Raw genomic sequence first — 18,784 nt, 5'->3', positions numbered from 1 at the left:
CAAAGGCATAGTGCAGACTGCTTCACTTATTGTGGAAGAGTTTGAAACAATCCTGTCCCTTTGCAACACTGAGGTTCTGGTTGCATTTCAAACACTTTCTTTTAGTTCTGCTATTGCAGTGCTCATACTAAAATGTTCATGGTGACAAAATGTCACTGACTGTGAGTCAGTTATCACATGCAATATATTACTGTCCAGACCTGGTTATGGATGAGGTTTTAATAGCATTGCTTTTTATGTACCTAACTCATCTTCTAACAGTGCTCTCACTCCTCTGCCATCATTTTTCTTTCTGGACAAGCCAGAAGTTGCCTTCTTTGATTTATGATTTCTTTATTTCTGCAGTCACTGTATTACAAGTTGTAGCTAGGGACAAGAAAATTTTGCAGAAATGGTAATGCAAAAAACAAAGCAAAAGTTCTGAATTTGAGTGAAGTGATGCGAAACTGGCAATTTTTACGAGACATCATGAAATCTGTAGTTTTTCCATATACAAAAGTTATAAATCTGAAGACAGTAGTTCACTACTTCTTGTAACCGACAGTTATTGGGTATTAAAACTGCATTTTTGCTTCTTATCCTCTCAAGGCTGACGTTCTTTTATAATCTTAACTGTCAATTAATTTTCTGCGCAAGCAACTTCGATGTCATGACATAAATAGCACCAATATTAGCAAAAATAGCCCAGAATTTGACAAAAGATATGGGAAATTTGCCAAATATTGACCTCAAATTTGATTAAAAAAATAAAATTAAATTAAAAAAGTGAACTGAACAGACTCTAAAATTGGCAAAATAAATAACACCAAATATGGCAAAAAACAACATTGAATTTGGTTAAAAAGCACCAAACATGGCAAAAAAGAGACACACACAATTCAGTTGGGAGGGAGGGTGGGGGGATGACACCAAATTTGGTAAAAAATAGCGACAAATAGGGCAGACAATAACACCAAATCTGTCAGACTATAACACCTACCTAGGCAACAAAATTACACAGTACTTGCCAAAAACATCACTTACTTTGGTTGAAAATGATACCAACTGAGGCAAAAATGACAGAATTTGAGAAATAAATACACCAAACTTATTTGGCAAAGGTATTAACTAATTTGCAAAAACAAAAATGAATATAGCAAAAAATAATACTAGATGTTTCAAAAAATAGCACCGAATGTGGTAAAAAAAACAACCAAGTGTGGTAAAAAATAACAACGAATGTGACAATAAAACAAAACTATTTTTTTCTGTCCCCAGTTATATCATATTTTACAACTGTGATAAAAGTCTTCTTAAGACAAGAAACATTTTGCTTTATTCTACAGCATCTCCAATAGTCAAGATTTTTTTGTTCCCTACTTCATTCTTTATGTTCTTCTACAAATATGTGTTAGATATTAGCACACAGCACTTTCACTAACTACTTTTACAATTTTTTTGTTGTGAAGGTACATTGTCATCTCTTGTGGTGTGGACTTTCAAAATTAAAAAAGTTTTATTTGAAACACATTATTATTATTATTATTATTTAAATGTCTGACACCCGAATTTAAGAACTATCCCAAGTTAGTTTTACAGTTATATTTGCAAAGTTTTACGACATGTTGCAAAGATAGTGAAGAAAAACATATTTTCACTCTTACTGCCTGGTCTACAGGAAGTACTTTTGTTTTACAAATATCAATAAAACTGGAAAAAATATGCAAATGATGTTCTGCCATTGTAAAATACAACAAGAGTTTTTAAATCTATGACAAACAACTGCTAGCAAGTAACTTACTTCAACTTTATCAGGCAGATTGATTATTTCATTCTGAAGTTGTTCTGAGTGGGCTGTGTGTTTGCCCACTAAATTATCATTTTCTGCTTGAAGCCTGTTGATGAAAATATTGAATTAACATTTTTTAAAACTGCTATATTTATATCAATTATCAATATGAAAAAAAAAAGGACATACAATTTACATTCCAAGCAAATAAATCGCCTGAAGCTTTTCCATACCTACTCATTCGTAGAGGAGGCAGATAAGTATAGATGAAGATGATCATGTGTAGCTTTAAATGGTGTAACCACGTAATGCGTTTTCTCAAAACATTATAGGATATCTTCAACTTTTTGTAGTCCTGTCTTCCTCAGTTGCATGCAATATTACTGTATATTGATAATTTTTACTTATGGACCGTATGACAGCAACTGAATAAAACACAATTTTAGTGCCATACACGTTTCGCCTTTATTTTCTGCAAGGCATCATCAGTGGCAGGTTGCGTGGACAATTTCTTACATATTACACTCCTGTTGCATTTTATGTGTTGTTCTTCTTCTTATGAATACCAATTTGCGTTTTTTTTCCACATTCGACAGCACTGTGAACCGAACGCTTGTTTTAATGCAATGTTTTGGTTTCTGTTGCCGACTGTCAAATGTTTTTGCCATTATAGGATAATTTTTCACAGCTGCCATGTTGTTGTAATACAGGGGCCATGAGCTCATTAGCTCTGAATGTAAACGTTGACAGCCAATGCTCATAAATTTTGTTTATTGGCTATAGTCTTTTTCCATAGCTGATGATACCACTTAGCCAATGTCTGTATCAGAACTTAGTAGGAACAGTGAGCAACTCCTCAAGTCTACTTCAGGAGCCCTGTGGTAGGACCAGAGTCTCAAAACCAGTACAGCCAATAAATTAATGTATGTAAGCACTGACTGATAACATTTATGTCCATAGGAAGAATGTGGTCAAAACAATATACTGTTTTGTATATAATACAGATTAATAAGAACAAATATATATCACACACAGTAATCGAATAAGTATGGCAAGACACGGATTCAAACTGCGTTTCAGATATGACACAAATGCCTTAACAGCTGCACCAGTTACTCAAAAGAAGACCACATGGCAATTGGATTTTTATAATTTTTTAAAATATTTATGCTCAGCATTCAAATATCACTCCCACAAAACAGTTTTGACACAAATCTCAAACATTCTTGAGGAAACCAACTCTGAAATTTTCTGACCACATTTAATACACTAAAATGAAATAGATCTTCCGACAAGAAGTTTGGCTCTGTGATAAGAGTGCTCAATAGGCACATGGGGACGTGGAAGGTGGGGAGGGGGTGGGGTAGGGGGTATGAGTGGGGAAGGGAGGCAGGGTTAAGTCCCCAGCAAAGTTAAATATTTAAACGAAGGTGCATATTCCACAAGCATTTCCATGAAGCACAGAATACATAAAGATTGGGGGGGGAGGGGGTGGACCATAGTCAGTAGTGCTTGAGAGTGGTAAATGCTGGATCAAGTCTTACTTCAGTTGTCATCATTTTATTTCCCCTCCCTTGCCCAGGGAAGTTGCTCACAAAGTTGGCTGGCGGTCAGTTCCTTTTGAAAATCAACTTGGCCGAAGAATACCTTCAAATTCCAATGGACTAGGCATCAAAACAGTTGCTTATACTAATAAGTATTTCGGCCTTTGACAGTTGGCAGTGCAACACCGTGTCAAATGCTTTAGGGAAATCTAGGAATATACAATGCACCTGTTGCCCTTCATCCATATAACTCACAAGATGTCATGTGAGAAAATGGCAAGCTGAGCTTCGCAAGAGCAATCCTTTCTAAAATCGTGCTGATACATGTCCAGAAATTTTTTCCTCTCAAGGAAATTTATTATATTTGAACTGTGAGTACGTTCAAGAATTCTGCAGCAAACCGATGTTAAGCGCGTAGGTCTGTAATTCTGCAGGTATGCTCTTTCACCCTTCTTATATACAGGAGTCACCCGCACTTTCTTCCAGTCGCTTGGGATTTTGCGCTGGGTGAGAGATTCACAATAAATGCAAGCTAAGTAGGGTACCAATGCAATAGAGTACACTGTAAAAACCAATTGGGTTTCCATCACGACCTGATGACTTATTTGCTTTCAACTCTTTCAGTTATTTCTCTACACCAGAGATGCTTATTACTATGTCCTCCATAGGGGATTCGGTGCAAAGGTCAAATGATGGTATGTTTGTACAGTTGTCCTGCTTGAACAATTTCTTAAATGTGAAATTTAAAACTTACTTTTGGTATCTTCCCTGCCACACCAGATTGGTTAACAGGAGACTGAATAGAAGCTTTAGACCAACTTAGCGATTCTCCCACTCACAAGGCAGACGTGCTAACCACTACGCCACCCTGACACCGTGACTACGCGCAGTTACACAGACTACCCTATGATGCCTCCTACTCAATCCAAATTCTCACTCATGCCTCAGTCTGCTTGGTATTCCCCTTGAACTAGAACAGTATTGTAGAGGCTCTCCTACTGTATTGGAATAGCACCTCACCTCAGCATGGAATGGAACAGGGGATACTGGTTGAAACACAGGATTAGAGGCTTTAATCAAATGAAATTATATTGTTCCAGAGACCTTTTCAAGTCTCAAACACCTATGATTTCAGACTAAAGCAAAGCATGAATATTTGTACCAAAGTCGGGTTTTGAACCCAGGGTTGGTGGGTCTACTAGGGTAGTCAATGCAGTTGTGCAAAGTCACAGTGGTTGGTAGTTAGTGCACCTGCCTAGTGACCTGGAGACTCAGGTTCAAATCCCATTCTTGATAAAAATTTTCAATTGTCTCTTCAAAGTCTGCATATATACATCACATTTAACATTAATCTTCTGTTAAACATGTTTTATGCCCCATATCACAGTTGTAAATTTGCATGCCCCTATTTATAATTTTAATTTCTTGTCTCACTATCACAATGGGACGTGGCATCAACGGTGATAAAAATTAAACTAGTACATAAATATTATGAAAAGGATAGATTGCTACTCACCATATAGCAGAGATTTTGATTCCCGGACAGGCACAACAAAAAGACTACTAAAACCCTTAAGCCAAACTCTGGTCTCAGCAGCCACAGACACTGTGTGTGTGTGTGTGTGTGTGTGTGTGTGTGTGTGTGTGAACGCGCACGCGCGCGTTATCTACATCAGAAGAAGGCCTTCTGGCCAAAAGCTGACGTGCGTGCCTGTCTGACTCAACACCTCCACTATATAGCGAGCAAATCTACCCTCTTCATAATACTGTCATTATTCCATCCTGGATTTTCCACTGTTTGCATCTACATCTATACTTTGCAAACAATCGTGAGGTGCAAGCAGAGGGTACATCCCAATGTACCAGTTAGTACGGTTTCTTCTTGTTCCATTCACGTATGGAGTGTGGAGAGTATGACTGCAGTAATTATTCTATTCTTATCCTCATGATCCTTTGTGACTGATATGTAGGGAGTTGTTGTATATTCCTAGAATAATCATTTAAAGCAAGATCTTTAAACTTTGTCAGCAGATTTTCTCAACACAGTTTAAGTCAAGCTTCAAGAGTTTTCCAATTCAGTTCCTTCAGTATCTCTGTGACACTCTCCCACAGATTAAACAAACCTGTGACCATTCATGATGCCCTTCCCTATACATGTTCAATATCCCCTGTCAGTCCTATTTGATATGGATTCCAACACTTGAGGAATATCCCAGAACAGGCTGCATGAATGATTTGTAAGCAATCTCTTTTGTAGAAGGGTTGCACTTCCCCAGTATCCTACCAATAAGCCAAAGTCAACCACCTGCTTTATCCATGAATGAACTTTTGTAATCATTCCTTTTCATATCGCTACAAAGTGTTAACTCAGGTATTTTATGAGTTGGCCAATTCCAATAGTGACTAAGATATAATCATAGGATACTACATTTTTTCGTATTGTGAAGTGCCAATTTTACATTTCTGAATTTTAAAACAGGTTGCCAATCTCAGCACCACATTGAAATCTTACTGACAAATTTATGCAGCTTCTTTCAGATAGTACTTCATTATAGAAGTATGATCTGCAAAAAGCCTGATTTTACTATTAGTATTGACTGCAAGGTCATTCACATACAACATGAATAACAATGGTCCCAACACACCTCCCTGGGGCACAACCAAAGTTACTTGTACATCTGACGATAACTCTACATCCAAGATAACACACTGTGTCCCCCCTCTCAAAAAGTCCTCCATCCAGTCACAAATTCCACTTGCACCACACATGATCATACTTTGACAATAAGCGTATGAGTGCTACTGAGTTAAATGCTTTTCGGAAATCAAGAAATACTTCGCCTACCTGGCCGCCTTGATGTCATGTGAGAAAAGTGAGAGTTGGGTTTCAAATCATCAATTTTTTCAAAATCCATGCTATTTGGCACTGAGGTGGTCATTCTGTTCAAGTATGTCTCATTATGTCTGAGCTCAGAATATGCTTTAACACACTACAATTAAACAATTTCAAGGATACTGGGTGGTAGTTGTGTATCACTTCTACTACCCTTCTTGTAGACGGTGTGACCTGCGCCTTTTTCCAAGAACTGGGCATGGTTTTTTGTTCAAGGGATATAGGATAGATTACAGTAAGAAGAGGGGCTAAATCAGCCACATATTCAATGTATAATCTGATAGGCATTCCATTGGGCCCTGGAAATTGTTAAATTTTAACAATTTCAGCTGATTCCCAACACCACTGACCTAATACTTACTTCATTCAATTTTTCAGTGGTATGAGGATTAAATTGGTGCAATTCTCCTGGGTTTCCCCTTGTAAAGAGACATTTGAAAACTCAGTTAAGCATTTCGGCTTTTGTTTTACTACTATCAATTTCAGTTCCTGTCTCATTCGCTACGGACTGGATACTAACTTTGGTCCCTTGAATGGCCTTTCACATGACCAGAATTTCTTTGGGTTCTGTGAAAGATCACTTGACAATATTCTGCTATGGTAGTCATAGAATACATCATGCATTGCTCTCTTGACAGCCAAATGTGTTTCATTCAGCATTTCTCTCTCTATAGCCCTACACTTTGTTTTGCACCTATTACACAGTAATCTCCGTTTCTTTAGAAGTATCTTTACAGTGATTGTATTCCCTGGAGGTTCCCTCTCATTATGAACTGTTCTACTCAGTATATATCTATCCAGTGCATGGTCAACTATTCTTTTAAACTTGAGCCAGAGTTGCTCTGCATGCTCCTGTGCTTTGCTGAAAGTTTCTAGTTCCTCATTGAGATATGACACTACTAATTTTTTTATCTAGTTTACTGAACATGTATATCTTTCTGCTTGATTTAGTTGTCCTCTATACTTTGGTAATCATTGTTGCCACAATCACTTCATGCTCACCAATATAAGCTTTGATGTGGACATCCTCAAAGAGGTCAGGTCTATTTTTTGCCATTAGATCCAATATATTTCCATCATGAAAGGGGTTCCTATGTGTTCATGGTTAAAACTATCATACTTTTACAAGTTGTTCCTGTTTCACTATATCTATTGTTATGATTCTACAGGCGTTGTTCTGCATAATGAAAACCCTTTTCATATTCCAGAATGACTTTCCACTATGCAGCGTAGTAGGTATTGACCTGGAACTTCCTGGAAGATTAGAACTGTGTGCCAGACTGGACTCAAGCTTGGAATCTTTGCCTTTCGCAAGTGAGTGTTCTGCCAACTGAGCTATCCAAGCACAATTCATGACCCGCACTCACAATTTCACATTAGTTTGGCAGGTCCCACCACCACAGTTCTATTCCATAAGCCCAGAAAGCATATAATAATCCAAAATACATAGTCCTTGGGATTTCACAATTAAGCTTTCCTGATAATGGTAACATACATAGACCAGATGTTATTTTTTAGCAGACATGAGCAACCTGCTACTTCCATGAAAGTCTATATCTACATATACGAGCGAGAACTTAATCCCAGGTAGGCTCTTGACAGAATATCATCATTCACAACATTTTATCTATTTGGGGCACTTTGTTCAAGGTGAATAATATTTGGTTTATCTGTGTTAAATTTTAAGTTGTCTCAAAGGGAGCTGTCACCTTTTCCAAAAAGTTTTGAACCTCTTCAATAAGTCTAGTTTTTCTATCTGTTTAATTGACACCAGAAGTGTCCTTGGGATATACAGTGATCAGATGCTTATTATCTATAGAATTCCGAAAATCATTTATATAACATATCAACAGGAATAGGTCTAAATGTATTCCTGAGGGACATCAAAATACATACTTCTTGTTCCTGACTGCCTCCTCTCTAGTACTTCTACAGTGTGGTAATCACATTGTACGCTTTCTATAAAATAAGTTATTCTACAGTTTCCAGTAAAAGAAAAGGAAATGACAATGTAGGATTCAAACCTTTCAAGTTCATTTTGAGCTTTCTCTCTGTCCTTTGTCAGCCGTGCCAGCTGGTCCGAAATTGCAGCAATTGTTTCTGTATAAACTTTGTTTAGATCATTAAGAGCAGCTTCAGATGATTCCATCATTGATTTCAATTCTGCCACCTGTAATCAAAAGCAATATTAAAATAATCACTAAACATTCTGTGGGAACACTTAAAAATATTAAGTTTAAACAACATTGGAGAAAATTATAACTACTATGCAGCCAGTTTTTAAGAATTAGGCTGCTATCATGATTCTGACTACACTCCATTCTTAATACAATTACTGAGTTACAATTTGAATTTCATTACATACTACCAATGCAAAGATTTTATTGCACTAATCCCAACATTCAATGCCCACAGCATTATCAACTACTGCTTCCCACTCGGAAACAGAATATTTCATTGAACATAGAGACCTTGTAAAGCTCACACAAGGTACATCTACTTTTATGTGTATTATTAATTTTGTATACACATCATTACACTAAAGCCTTAGGAAAAAATCACAATGTTGTCTCCAACACTCCTCCAAGTACAGACTAAAATGTTGCTTGCTATACTACCTGTCTATCTGAATTCTACAACACACACTCAAAGTTCTGTTAACTTCTTAATATTTTTTAACTGAATGAATACATTCTACCATTATTTCTATGGTTTCTACAAGATAAAGTTTCAACAGCACACTCAAGTGCTACCAATGACAGTTTAAAATCTTTCATATGTCAATGGTGAAAACAATGAGTACCTAACAAAAGTACTTGGCACGTTACCTGTATATAGAAAGTAAGAGGGTAATTACGGTCTGTGAAGGTCTCAGTGAGAACCTTGGCATATTGAGAGAGGCACTGCTCATCACTAACATGCAACATCCATGGGTGCCCAGGCTGTATGCAAGAGACTTGTTGGTACGGGACCGGTGGCAGCTGTCGAAGTGGAGATATTGCTGGTGGTTGGTAGGTTTGATATGGACATTCATTTCAACAGCTGCCACCCATTCCATACCAAGAAGTCTCTTCCATACAGCCTAACAATCCATGGCTATCTCATCTGTAGTGACTAGTGACATGCAGTTCCTCTTGAAATATACCAACTGGAGGCCATCCCTTGTGTGGCAGCCCACTCAAAAGCATTGTAGCAATTCTGTGCTGTAACAACATGGCGTCAAGGTCAGAGTGAAGTTATTTGATTGGGTGGGGACTGACTGTATTTGTATATTTGATCAATTCTATGCACTGGTGTAGCCTCTGTGTACAATTCATATAAAAAATGCATTTAATGAAAAGAAAGGCAAACCGTAAAGTTAAGAAAAGGTCCTCGTGGAAGCTAACCACTACTTGTTAGTTAGCACATTGCATGGCTTCCTTCTTCGAAGCCCTAGCCTTACCATTTGCACTCCAGAAATGCTGCTCCAGGGAGAACAACTGTAACAGGTGTAACAACTGAATCAAAGAGACAGCTGGAAAATAGCAAGTAAACAGCAACCAGGCTGTCATAGATGGAACTTCCCTGTGGTCCAAAGCAGATGGCAGCCAAATATGTAAGCTGAAATTGCTACATGTTTCTGAAGGAATTTAGTTGGTGAATGAACAACATGACACAAACAGGACTTTGTGGAACCCCCAAGTGTATGGGTAACGCAGATGGTAGACTTCAATTTACTGGTAGAATACTGGGAAAATGCTATAAGTCTACAAAGGAGGCTGCTTACAAATCACTTGTGCAACCCATTCTGGAATACTGCTCAAGTGTGTGAGACCTATGCCAAATAGGACTAACAGGGAATATTTTACGTATACAGAGAAGGGTGGTATGAATGGTCACAGATTTGCTTGACCCATGAGAAGGTGTCACAGAGATGCTGAAGAAACTGAACGGACAGATTCTTGAAGATTTACATAAACTAGCCCGAGAAAGTCCATTAACGAAGTTTCAAGAACCAGCTTTAAATTACGACTCTAGGAATATATTACAATCCCCTAATTAATGAATTAATGAGATGAAATAATGCGAGAAGAATATTACGTGAAACAGTTTTGTTCAGCAGGAGCCTTGCGGAAGAACAGGCGACAACAAAGAGCTGTTGTTGTAGTCTTGGCAAAGTTAAGCTGCTTCACTAGCCACTACTGTTTTAAGATGGTAGCCTGCCAATGTCTTCCTTTGCCACCTGGTACACACACTGGTATTGACAGGATCATGGGTAATCCCCTCCAGATGATCCAGAATTTGCCACACCAGTCAATGACACAAGGCACATGAGCTACACTGGGCCAAGTCCTTGTCACTTCCTGCAACACAGTGTTAGACCAGTCCCAAGCCCTTTTTGAACTTCACCCCACAGTACAGAACTTTTAACAGAATAAAGCATGTTTGTCTAGGCAAGACCCATGACAATCTTGCTTGTAAAGATCTTGCCTTACATTGTTAATGCTCACTTCCAATGGAGGTGCTAGAGCTGTCTTAAGCACCCACCCAGCACATTCTAATCCAGTTCCAAAAGACTAATCCTATCCCAGTTACAGCAAACACCATTTACACTTTAACTTCTGCACTACATTTTGTGTGGTCATCGCCACCAACCGGCTGTCAATCCAATTGAATGACCACCCACCAAACTTTGGTCAAGAATGGAACTGACTGCCCAATGGTGAAACATATTACAGAGCAACCACTGTTAATTACATTAGCTGTTTCACAAAAATGGCATCTGGATCCTACCCCCAATACCAGCTTCCCTGAGTTACAATGATGGGAATTGTCATTGCAGCACATTGTTCAATCCTATACATTTCTATTCCATATGCCCATTGTCTTCCCCTCTAAGCAGCTGGTCACCCTTCCCCAACTTCTCTCCTGTTCTCTGCCTTCTTTCTTCCCCCACCCACTTCACGCTTCAAAACCCATCACAATTAAAGTGCTGACACACTGTAGCTAGCTGTGACAATGTATCCATGAAGGTCTACTTGAATTTTGTAGTTAACTCTGAAGGAGGTCACTGTTTTAAAGCCAGCAAATTTATCAATCTTCTTCTGTGCCTATCCTCAACTTATCAACTCATCTATTCGGTGCGCTATTACTGCTACTCTGGCCAATATTTATTTTGCACCAATGACTTTCCAGTACTACATCTGTCTCATAAATGTATGTCTGTACTTTAGCACAAACATTTCACATAAACTATGCGCCTTTTACTAGTAATACTATGATTAGACATTTGGGTAACTAAACTGAAAACTAACTTATCCTCCTCTGACATGTTTTGATTACCAACCTATCAGCAATAACTAATCAGCATTGCTGTTACTAATACGTAAATGTGTAAAAAAAGAACAAATATAAATAATATTAAAGCTTTAATCTTACGATAAAATGTGAACAAATCATGTTATACCGAAGTCACTTGACAAACCTGATCTGATGTTGGTGACACACCCAATACACTGTGCTCACTCTGTAGGTAAACCTACTGTATTCATGAGCCATAACATTTTGGTACCCAGCATGGAGCAGACCTTTCAGCTTCCTAGAATAGCATCCATTGCCCCAAGTCCCAACGTTCCATGCATGACAGACAGGTTAATGTACAGCATAAAGAGGGAGTTCACAGCTCAAGTACCAACCGTGCAATATCTCCATTGCAGATTGCAACTTTAAAGATACATACTACAGATATGACAACATCCCCCTCACCACCTTACCCAAGAGAGACTATTTCCCATACTGTGTAATGTTGGATGGTGTGATGCTGCTGTTACTCCATTTATCGAGGGGCCTCAGGGCTCTGCACACAATAGATACGTTTTGTGCCGCTTGAGGTACTTTTCTCCAGATGGTCCACACTTCTGTGAAATTCACAAAAGTAACAATATATTTTTGTCTCCCACAATCTCACAACATCCAACTCTGATCTTGGGGTACACGTGGCCTGCTCTTTCTTTTAAACCTCCCCAACCAATCACTATCCTCCCCAAGGATAGAACTTTTCGTTCCTGAAACTGTGATAGTTCTGTATACTTTTATACCTGTATCAGCAGTACTTATTTTCTTGCCTCCTTTAGAGACAATATTTCTTTCTACAATGCCCTGTTGTTAGTTGAATTCATCTATATTTAATTTCCATTAAGCCAAAATTAAATGAGATACAACTACATAAAAAGCATGCAGAAGGAGAATACTTCTTAATAATACTGTACTGTGAAGAGTTTTGATGGACTAGTAAGTGCCGCAAGAAGAAAAATTAAATAATACTGAACTTTCCGACGATACATACTTGTGTTTTATGTTCTTCTTTCTTTTCATTCCACTTTTCTTCCATTTCTTTTCTGAATTCAGACTCCTTAGAAAGGTCTTCTCGGTAGCGCTGTAAAGAACGTTCATGAACAGCAACTTTCTTCTCCAATTCCCTTGCTTCTTGTTGAGATCGCACTAATTGTGCTTCATAATTAGCACACATATCACAGGTATGTTTTGGTTTTTCTTCAGATTGAGCATCTGAAAGCATTTGGTTTAATAGTATATAAGAAATAAATTGAACAGGATGGTTATGCAAGTAAGTTTCTTATACGAACAAAAGGAAAGAAGACTGTACTCACCCATTCTAAAGCCCATAAAAACAAGGATAGTAAACAGTGAAACAAATAGAATTTTCTGTGTCGGAGAAAAAGCTCCTAACTAAAAAAAAAAAAAAAAAAGTTTGTGGGTAATAACAGAAAGAAGATAAATGTTTAAAGTTAATACTGGAAAGAAGAGAGGACATGCAGTTTTGTGTGGGCCTGCAAGGTGAATTTCAATCAGCAAACATGACAGCATAAATTTGATCTATATGTTGCTGCTTCTTTGAATGGCTTTCAAAATCTGGTTCATTTTTCCATTCTTCATTTCACTGACTACCATATGTACTAATAAAGCCAGCACAGAGGGCATCATGATCATATTATTTAGTGTCACACTGTTTATGCTGGTGTGAGCCTAGATGCGATTTCAATTGGGCAGAAAATTTAATACTTTACATGAACTGTCTGCTTAAACACTGCATAGATTGGCTGCAAATGTGAAGGACAACATCACTGCCAGAATTAAATTATAATATTTTCTGCAATGCTCTCAAACAAGAATCCTGCACAAATAATGACTTTCTAAGAGTTAATGCACAAAAAGAATCTGTTCTTTGAAGACAACTGCAGGACATGGAAACAAACATGATTTTTTAAGTTGGACCAACCACACGAAGAAATCTTTTTACATATTCTGATAGCATTCGAAATAAAAATCAGTTTCATGATAACTAGACCTCCGTTATTTGCAGAAATAACTTCTGGGTTGTAGACAACAACTTACTGTAAAAAGTCAACCAACATTTTGGTCTCTTTGGCAAAAGCTTGCATACGGGTATGTAATATTACTGGAGAATTTTAACTTGAATGGTCGTGCCTCTATAATATTACAAAGTAAGCAGTAAGAATATCTGACATATGATTGGTTTTTGAAGTGGGGAGGAGAGGAACTGAGGTTCTTTGCCGATTGTAATTTTAGTGACACACATCAACCAAACAGGAGGAATCTGCTTTTGTGATGGATGTTGTTCCACAGTGTCCAGTGGCAGCTCTGACCAGTCATTGTCATGTGTGCCTTCTGCAGAAGTGTTTACAGCTGCGCATGTTAGGGGAGCCAAGACAATTTTTCATGTGGACAGATGGCTTAACCACCCTATTGCCTCTTGTATCTTTCTTTTGAATGTTAAGTGGCTGCCTAGTTAACATGGATTTCCTTAAACAGTCTATTTAGTGCATTCATTTAAAAGCTCTGCCTACAAAGATTTGTTTTGTTGTGCGAGATGTACATGGCAAATGTTTCACTGATCTTAACTACATTGCACTCATGGCTGATCAAAGTCCTAGCAAGTGCACTATACTGACAATATAGTGGGATCTGTATGTTTCTAACTCTTTTGCTACTGCAATAAAAAAGGTTAATGGCCAGTTGGCAAAAAGTACTCCCCACATGGTAGAAGAGAAGCATTTAACTTACTTACCTGTCACTTCTGTTCTTACTTTAGGAGTAAAGGAGATTGCTCACCACAGTGCTGAGTCATCAAGAGGCACGTAGGAATGAGGGAGGGGGGGAGAAAGGTGGGGGAGAAAGGTGGGGGAGAAAGGGGGGGACTTGCTAGCTTTCACAATAACTCCTTTGTTGAGCTCCAAACAACGAAACTACACACACACACACACACACACACACGCACGCACGCACGCACGCACACACACACACACAAAACCACGATTTATTCCAAAGTACAAAGCGTTTATTTTCTGAAAGCTAGCAAAGTTTTCTCTGTATTCTGTGTGCACCTGTCAAAGATTCAACACTTTGTTGTTTGGTGTGTAGTCTCCTTTTTCTCCTTAAATATGTAAACTGGTCCACAGAAATTTCCTCACTTTTATTTTTGATGGATACAATTTTACTGTTTTTCTTTTATTCCCCCCCCCCCCCCCTCCCTCCCTCCAATGGTTGATTCTAAAAGTGGTGTAGCTCCTGCAATTCAGTCTTTATATTGTCATTGTCATCAATTTGGCCAGTCAGCTTAAAAGTATTCTGCTGTGGGTGGTGGTAAGACATAGCATGCAGTTACCTATCACTGTAAGTGGTGGAAGCTACACCACATCATGAAAGCAGCTCCCTCCTAATTCACCAAGGTAGGCTAACAAAATTCAAACAAAAATGACATTCAATGAGAAGCACTGTCATTCATTTGCCTTGTGGTAATAAATAAAAAAGTCTTTGTATTGACTGTAGTGTTTCCCACAGATATTAACACAAGTGTTCCCTTGTTTAACTGTAATTCCGTTGAATTTCACACTTTTAGCTACAGAGCAACTGTCCACAAACCATAATTTCATTTCATATTGTTCTTTGTTAACAACAATATCAAGTCACTGGATCTACAGAAATCTAAAACAATATGGAGACTAAAAGCAAACCTGACATCTTTCACACGAGTGCCAGAAAAGTATACATTTTACCCCCACTGTCATTTGATTGCTGACTAATTCTTGAATACTTTTCCCCCTCTCTACAAACAAAAGAAGGCCTCTTCTCTATTCTTTAACTTGGACATTCAACAGCAACAAAATTAACCAATGTGCCCATTAAAGCTATTATGTGACTTAGTGTGTAAAATTAGTAGACATAAAGCAAACTGCCAGCCATGAGATTTTGCAACTATTCAGAAAACTCAGCATGCTAACAAATTACAAGAAGGTTTACCTGTAATAGATTTCGTCAGTTCATCATGTGCTGGAGAATGTGAATCTGGGCTCTGTTTGGTTAAGCTGCAGTGGGACTCATTTAAACTCAGCAGAGATGACATAGAGCTGTTCATTTTATTTGTCTCTTTAATGAAATAAGAAAAGTTAGATAATTTGTTAAATATATTCTTTGTAAGTCAACATATAATTACTGCATTTTATAATTACAAAGTAGAATTCATAAATAACCTTAAAAGTAGATGGTTGATGACATCATCTATTATTTATGTTCCACTTACAAGGCCAGCATCTCATAAGTAGATACTTACATTATCCAGTTCCCTAAGTTCACTGGCATTAAATAATGTGCAAGGTTTGAAGAATTCATTTTTGCCTTGAAAGAATTACAAGGATAGATTCTGAGGCCACTGCCAATCTTATATCTGTTTTCGAGACCATTTGCCATTTCAATGAAAGTGCCCTGTGCAGGTACAAATGTAACTGATTTATCTGCAATGTCATTCCCATTTTAAGGACAAGGTGTCTACATCACTCTTCTAAGGTAGAGTTCCTGTATCTCCATAAAACGGTTGAAAAGTGTTACAAAATTCTGATGAACATCTGTGTGTTAAAGAACTCTTTTTCAATTACAAAACTAAATAAATCAAAATTAATTCACAATCTGAGTGTGAAAATCTGTCAAATTGTCTACACCTGACGATATGCAAACAGTTTGTACGAGACAAAAATTGTACTCTCTCTTCAGTGCACCAAAATTAATTAAATAATACTGAAAATCTGCTTCATTTGTGATCTATGTTGTTTAGTAATACAAAACAAAGTCATATGCAGAGCAACTGTGTGCCATCTAAATACACTGCATTCGCTGTCTCCCCCTCCCCCCCTCCCCCTTCCCACTCAGGTAGTGTGGTGTGGTGTGGTGGTGTAGGATGTGTGCAGCCAGGCTGAACACTATGGCATACGAACCAGGGCATGGCTCACATGCCGAATCCTAGGTTATCTGTTGCAGTGACTGGTAAACTAATACATATACCATAACAAAATTTGTTGATATCAAATTTTTCTTTCATTCTGAATAAATGCAACAGCCAGGGACAAAATGCTGCTATTCAACAATGCTATCTGGACTGCCAGGGCCATCTGTAGAGGTCTGCGCGGATGCGGATATCCGCAGATATATCCGCGGTATTTGTTACTTGGCGGATAAAATCGTGACCGGTGCGGATATCCGCGGGTCATCTGCGGATAATGAGCAAGGCATCTGCCCAGTACGTATGTTGCAATGTTAGTTGAAAACTTCAAGTCTGTTGACATCCTTGGAATCTTGCAGGTCCCGGGTAGAGCGGATGTCTGTTGTCCTCAGCCCCTGCCTACGACCGACGTAGCTGTACCCAAGAGACCTCCGCCTAATCCGTTTCCGCGACCGTGTCTTTTGTGTGGCCTGTGAAGTGCTCTCTGGGTGGCAAACCTGCTCACTGTCTACCATCAGATGGATAGAGCGTTTGCCATGTAAGCAGGAGATCCCGGGTTCGACTCCCGGTCGGGGCTCACATTTTTATCTGTCCCTGTTGGCGTGTGTCAACGCCTGTAAGCAACTAAGGGTATTCATTTCATTGTAATTTCATTCTAACGAGCTGCATGGTCACCGATGGTATCTGTTCTTTCGAACATGTCCGAATGAACAGATACAATCTTAGTATATATAAAAAGTAGTTAAGTTGCCGCAGAAATGGCACCCTAACAATAACTATGTCATTACATACGATAATTCTAAGTACTACTGTCTATTACTATTAATTACTCATTCAAAACTTAAATATATGCGGATGCAGATAAGGAACTTGCGGATGCGGATTAATTGCTGCAGATGCGGTTGCGGATTAGAACCTTGCGGATTGCACTTTTCTTATCCGCACAGACCTCTAGCCATCTGTAGGGCTCACTTCAGTTGCGTCAGCAAGCTGACCCCTGATAGTTTAAGTGGGTTGAGCATAACAGCAGTGCACGCCTATTCCAACTAATAACCTTTGTAAACATCTATGGGAAAGCCTCAGTTTTTACAGTTCTCACAGATGGCTACTGCCTTCACCTGCATTCGTTAGCACTTAGCAACTGAAAGCTCCAAACATGAAAAAATTGGAAATATTTCCTATTAGCCACTCCTCCTACAAATTGTCTGATTATCTAGACTCTATCAATGCGTTCATTTAAAAATTATTTATTTACTGATAATTTAGCCTGATCAGATTAGGGCCTTAAGGCCATCTCTTATATCTGACCAGAAATTTTATTTACAACAACAATAAAAAGTTGGAAACCTTTAATTGGTTCACCTTACCAATTTCAACAGTTTAAACTGTCACTTCAAAAAGTGAAAAATCCAGTTTTGCACAATGACAGATTGCTACTCCTCATATAGCGGAGATGCTGAGTCATCGACAGGCACACCAAAAGGCTAATAAACTTGTAAGCTTTCAGCCAGAAGGCTTTCTTCTGAAATAGCCAAAACACACACACACACACACACACACACACACACACACACACACTCTTTCATGCAAATGCAGCTGTATGTATGTTGGCTATTTCAGAAGAAGGCCTTTTGGCTGAAAGCTTATATGTTTACTAGTCTTTTTGTTGTGCCTGTCTGCGACTCAGCATCTCTGCTATCCTTTTCATAATGATACAGTGGGGCTCGGAAGTCAAGAGCATGTGCAGTTTGGAAGGCAACAGAAAAACATAGGAAGGAAGAGAGAGAATGGACACTAAGAAAAAGAATTTGTTAGAGAATGGGAACAAAGGAAAACAACACAGAGTTGTGGGATGGAAGAAAAGGCATTACATTAAATCATACAGGGGAAACTCGAGGTGGGAATACCAGCAATATTAGAAAATGATACTTGCTATTCACTGTAAAGGTGACCCACTGACTTTACAGGGAGGCACAATGAAGAGACTGTTGCACATTATAGCTTTCAGCTAAAGCCTTCTTCAGCAAAGAAAACATCACCGGGAGCTGCAACTGGAATGGAATTTCACATGAGTAGTAGTCTGGAGTTGGATGGAGAAGGGGGAGGAATAGCGGTGTATGTGGGGAGAGAGAATAGAGTTGCCTGGTGGGGCATGCAGTGACTAGATCGCAGGCTGACAAGATGGCTATATGCAACATCGGGAGGTGGGGTGTGGGGGAAAAATGGGGAATGGGTACAAAGAGGGGGTGGAAGGGGGAAAGGATGGATGTGTGCATTGGCAGAGGGGG

The 18,784-nt window shown here is 38.6% G+C and overlaps 1 protein-coding gene across 2 annotated transcripts in view; it reads right to left on the bottom strand.

Moving 5' to 3' along the window:
* Nucleotides 1-18,784, bottom strand: part of LOC126418927 (rab GTPase-binding effector protein 1) — a 200,376-nt gene that overhangs the window by 37,133 nt on the left and 144,459 nt on the right. For both annotated transcript variants that reach the window (XM_050085958.1, XM_050085966.1), the window contains exons 8-11: nt 15,524-15,649; nt 12,531-12,751; nt 8,230-8,375; nt 1,781-1,874 (exon numbers count right to left, since the gene is read on the bottom strand). In XM_050085958.1, coding sequence (XP_049941915.1) covers nt 1,781-1,874; nt 8,230-8,375; nt 12,531-12,751; nt 15,524-15,649 — 587 coding nt within the window. The remainder of the gene's footprint in view (nt 1-1,780; nt 1,875-8,229; nt 8,376-12,530; nt 12,752-15,523; nt 15,650-18,784) is intronic.

This window comes from Schistocerca serialis, chromosome 1 (assembly GCF_023864345.2).
Source record: "Schistocerca serialis cubense isolate TAMUIC-IGC-003099 chromosome 1, iqSchSeri2.2, whole genome shotgun sequence".
NCBI lineage: Eukaryota > Metazoa > Arthropoda > Insecta > Orthoptera > Acrididae > Schistocerca > Schistocerca serialis.
This window is presented reverse-complemented; position numbering and strand designations above follow the sequence as displayed.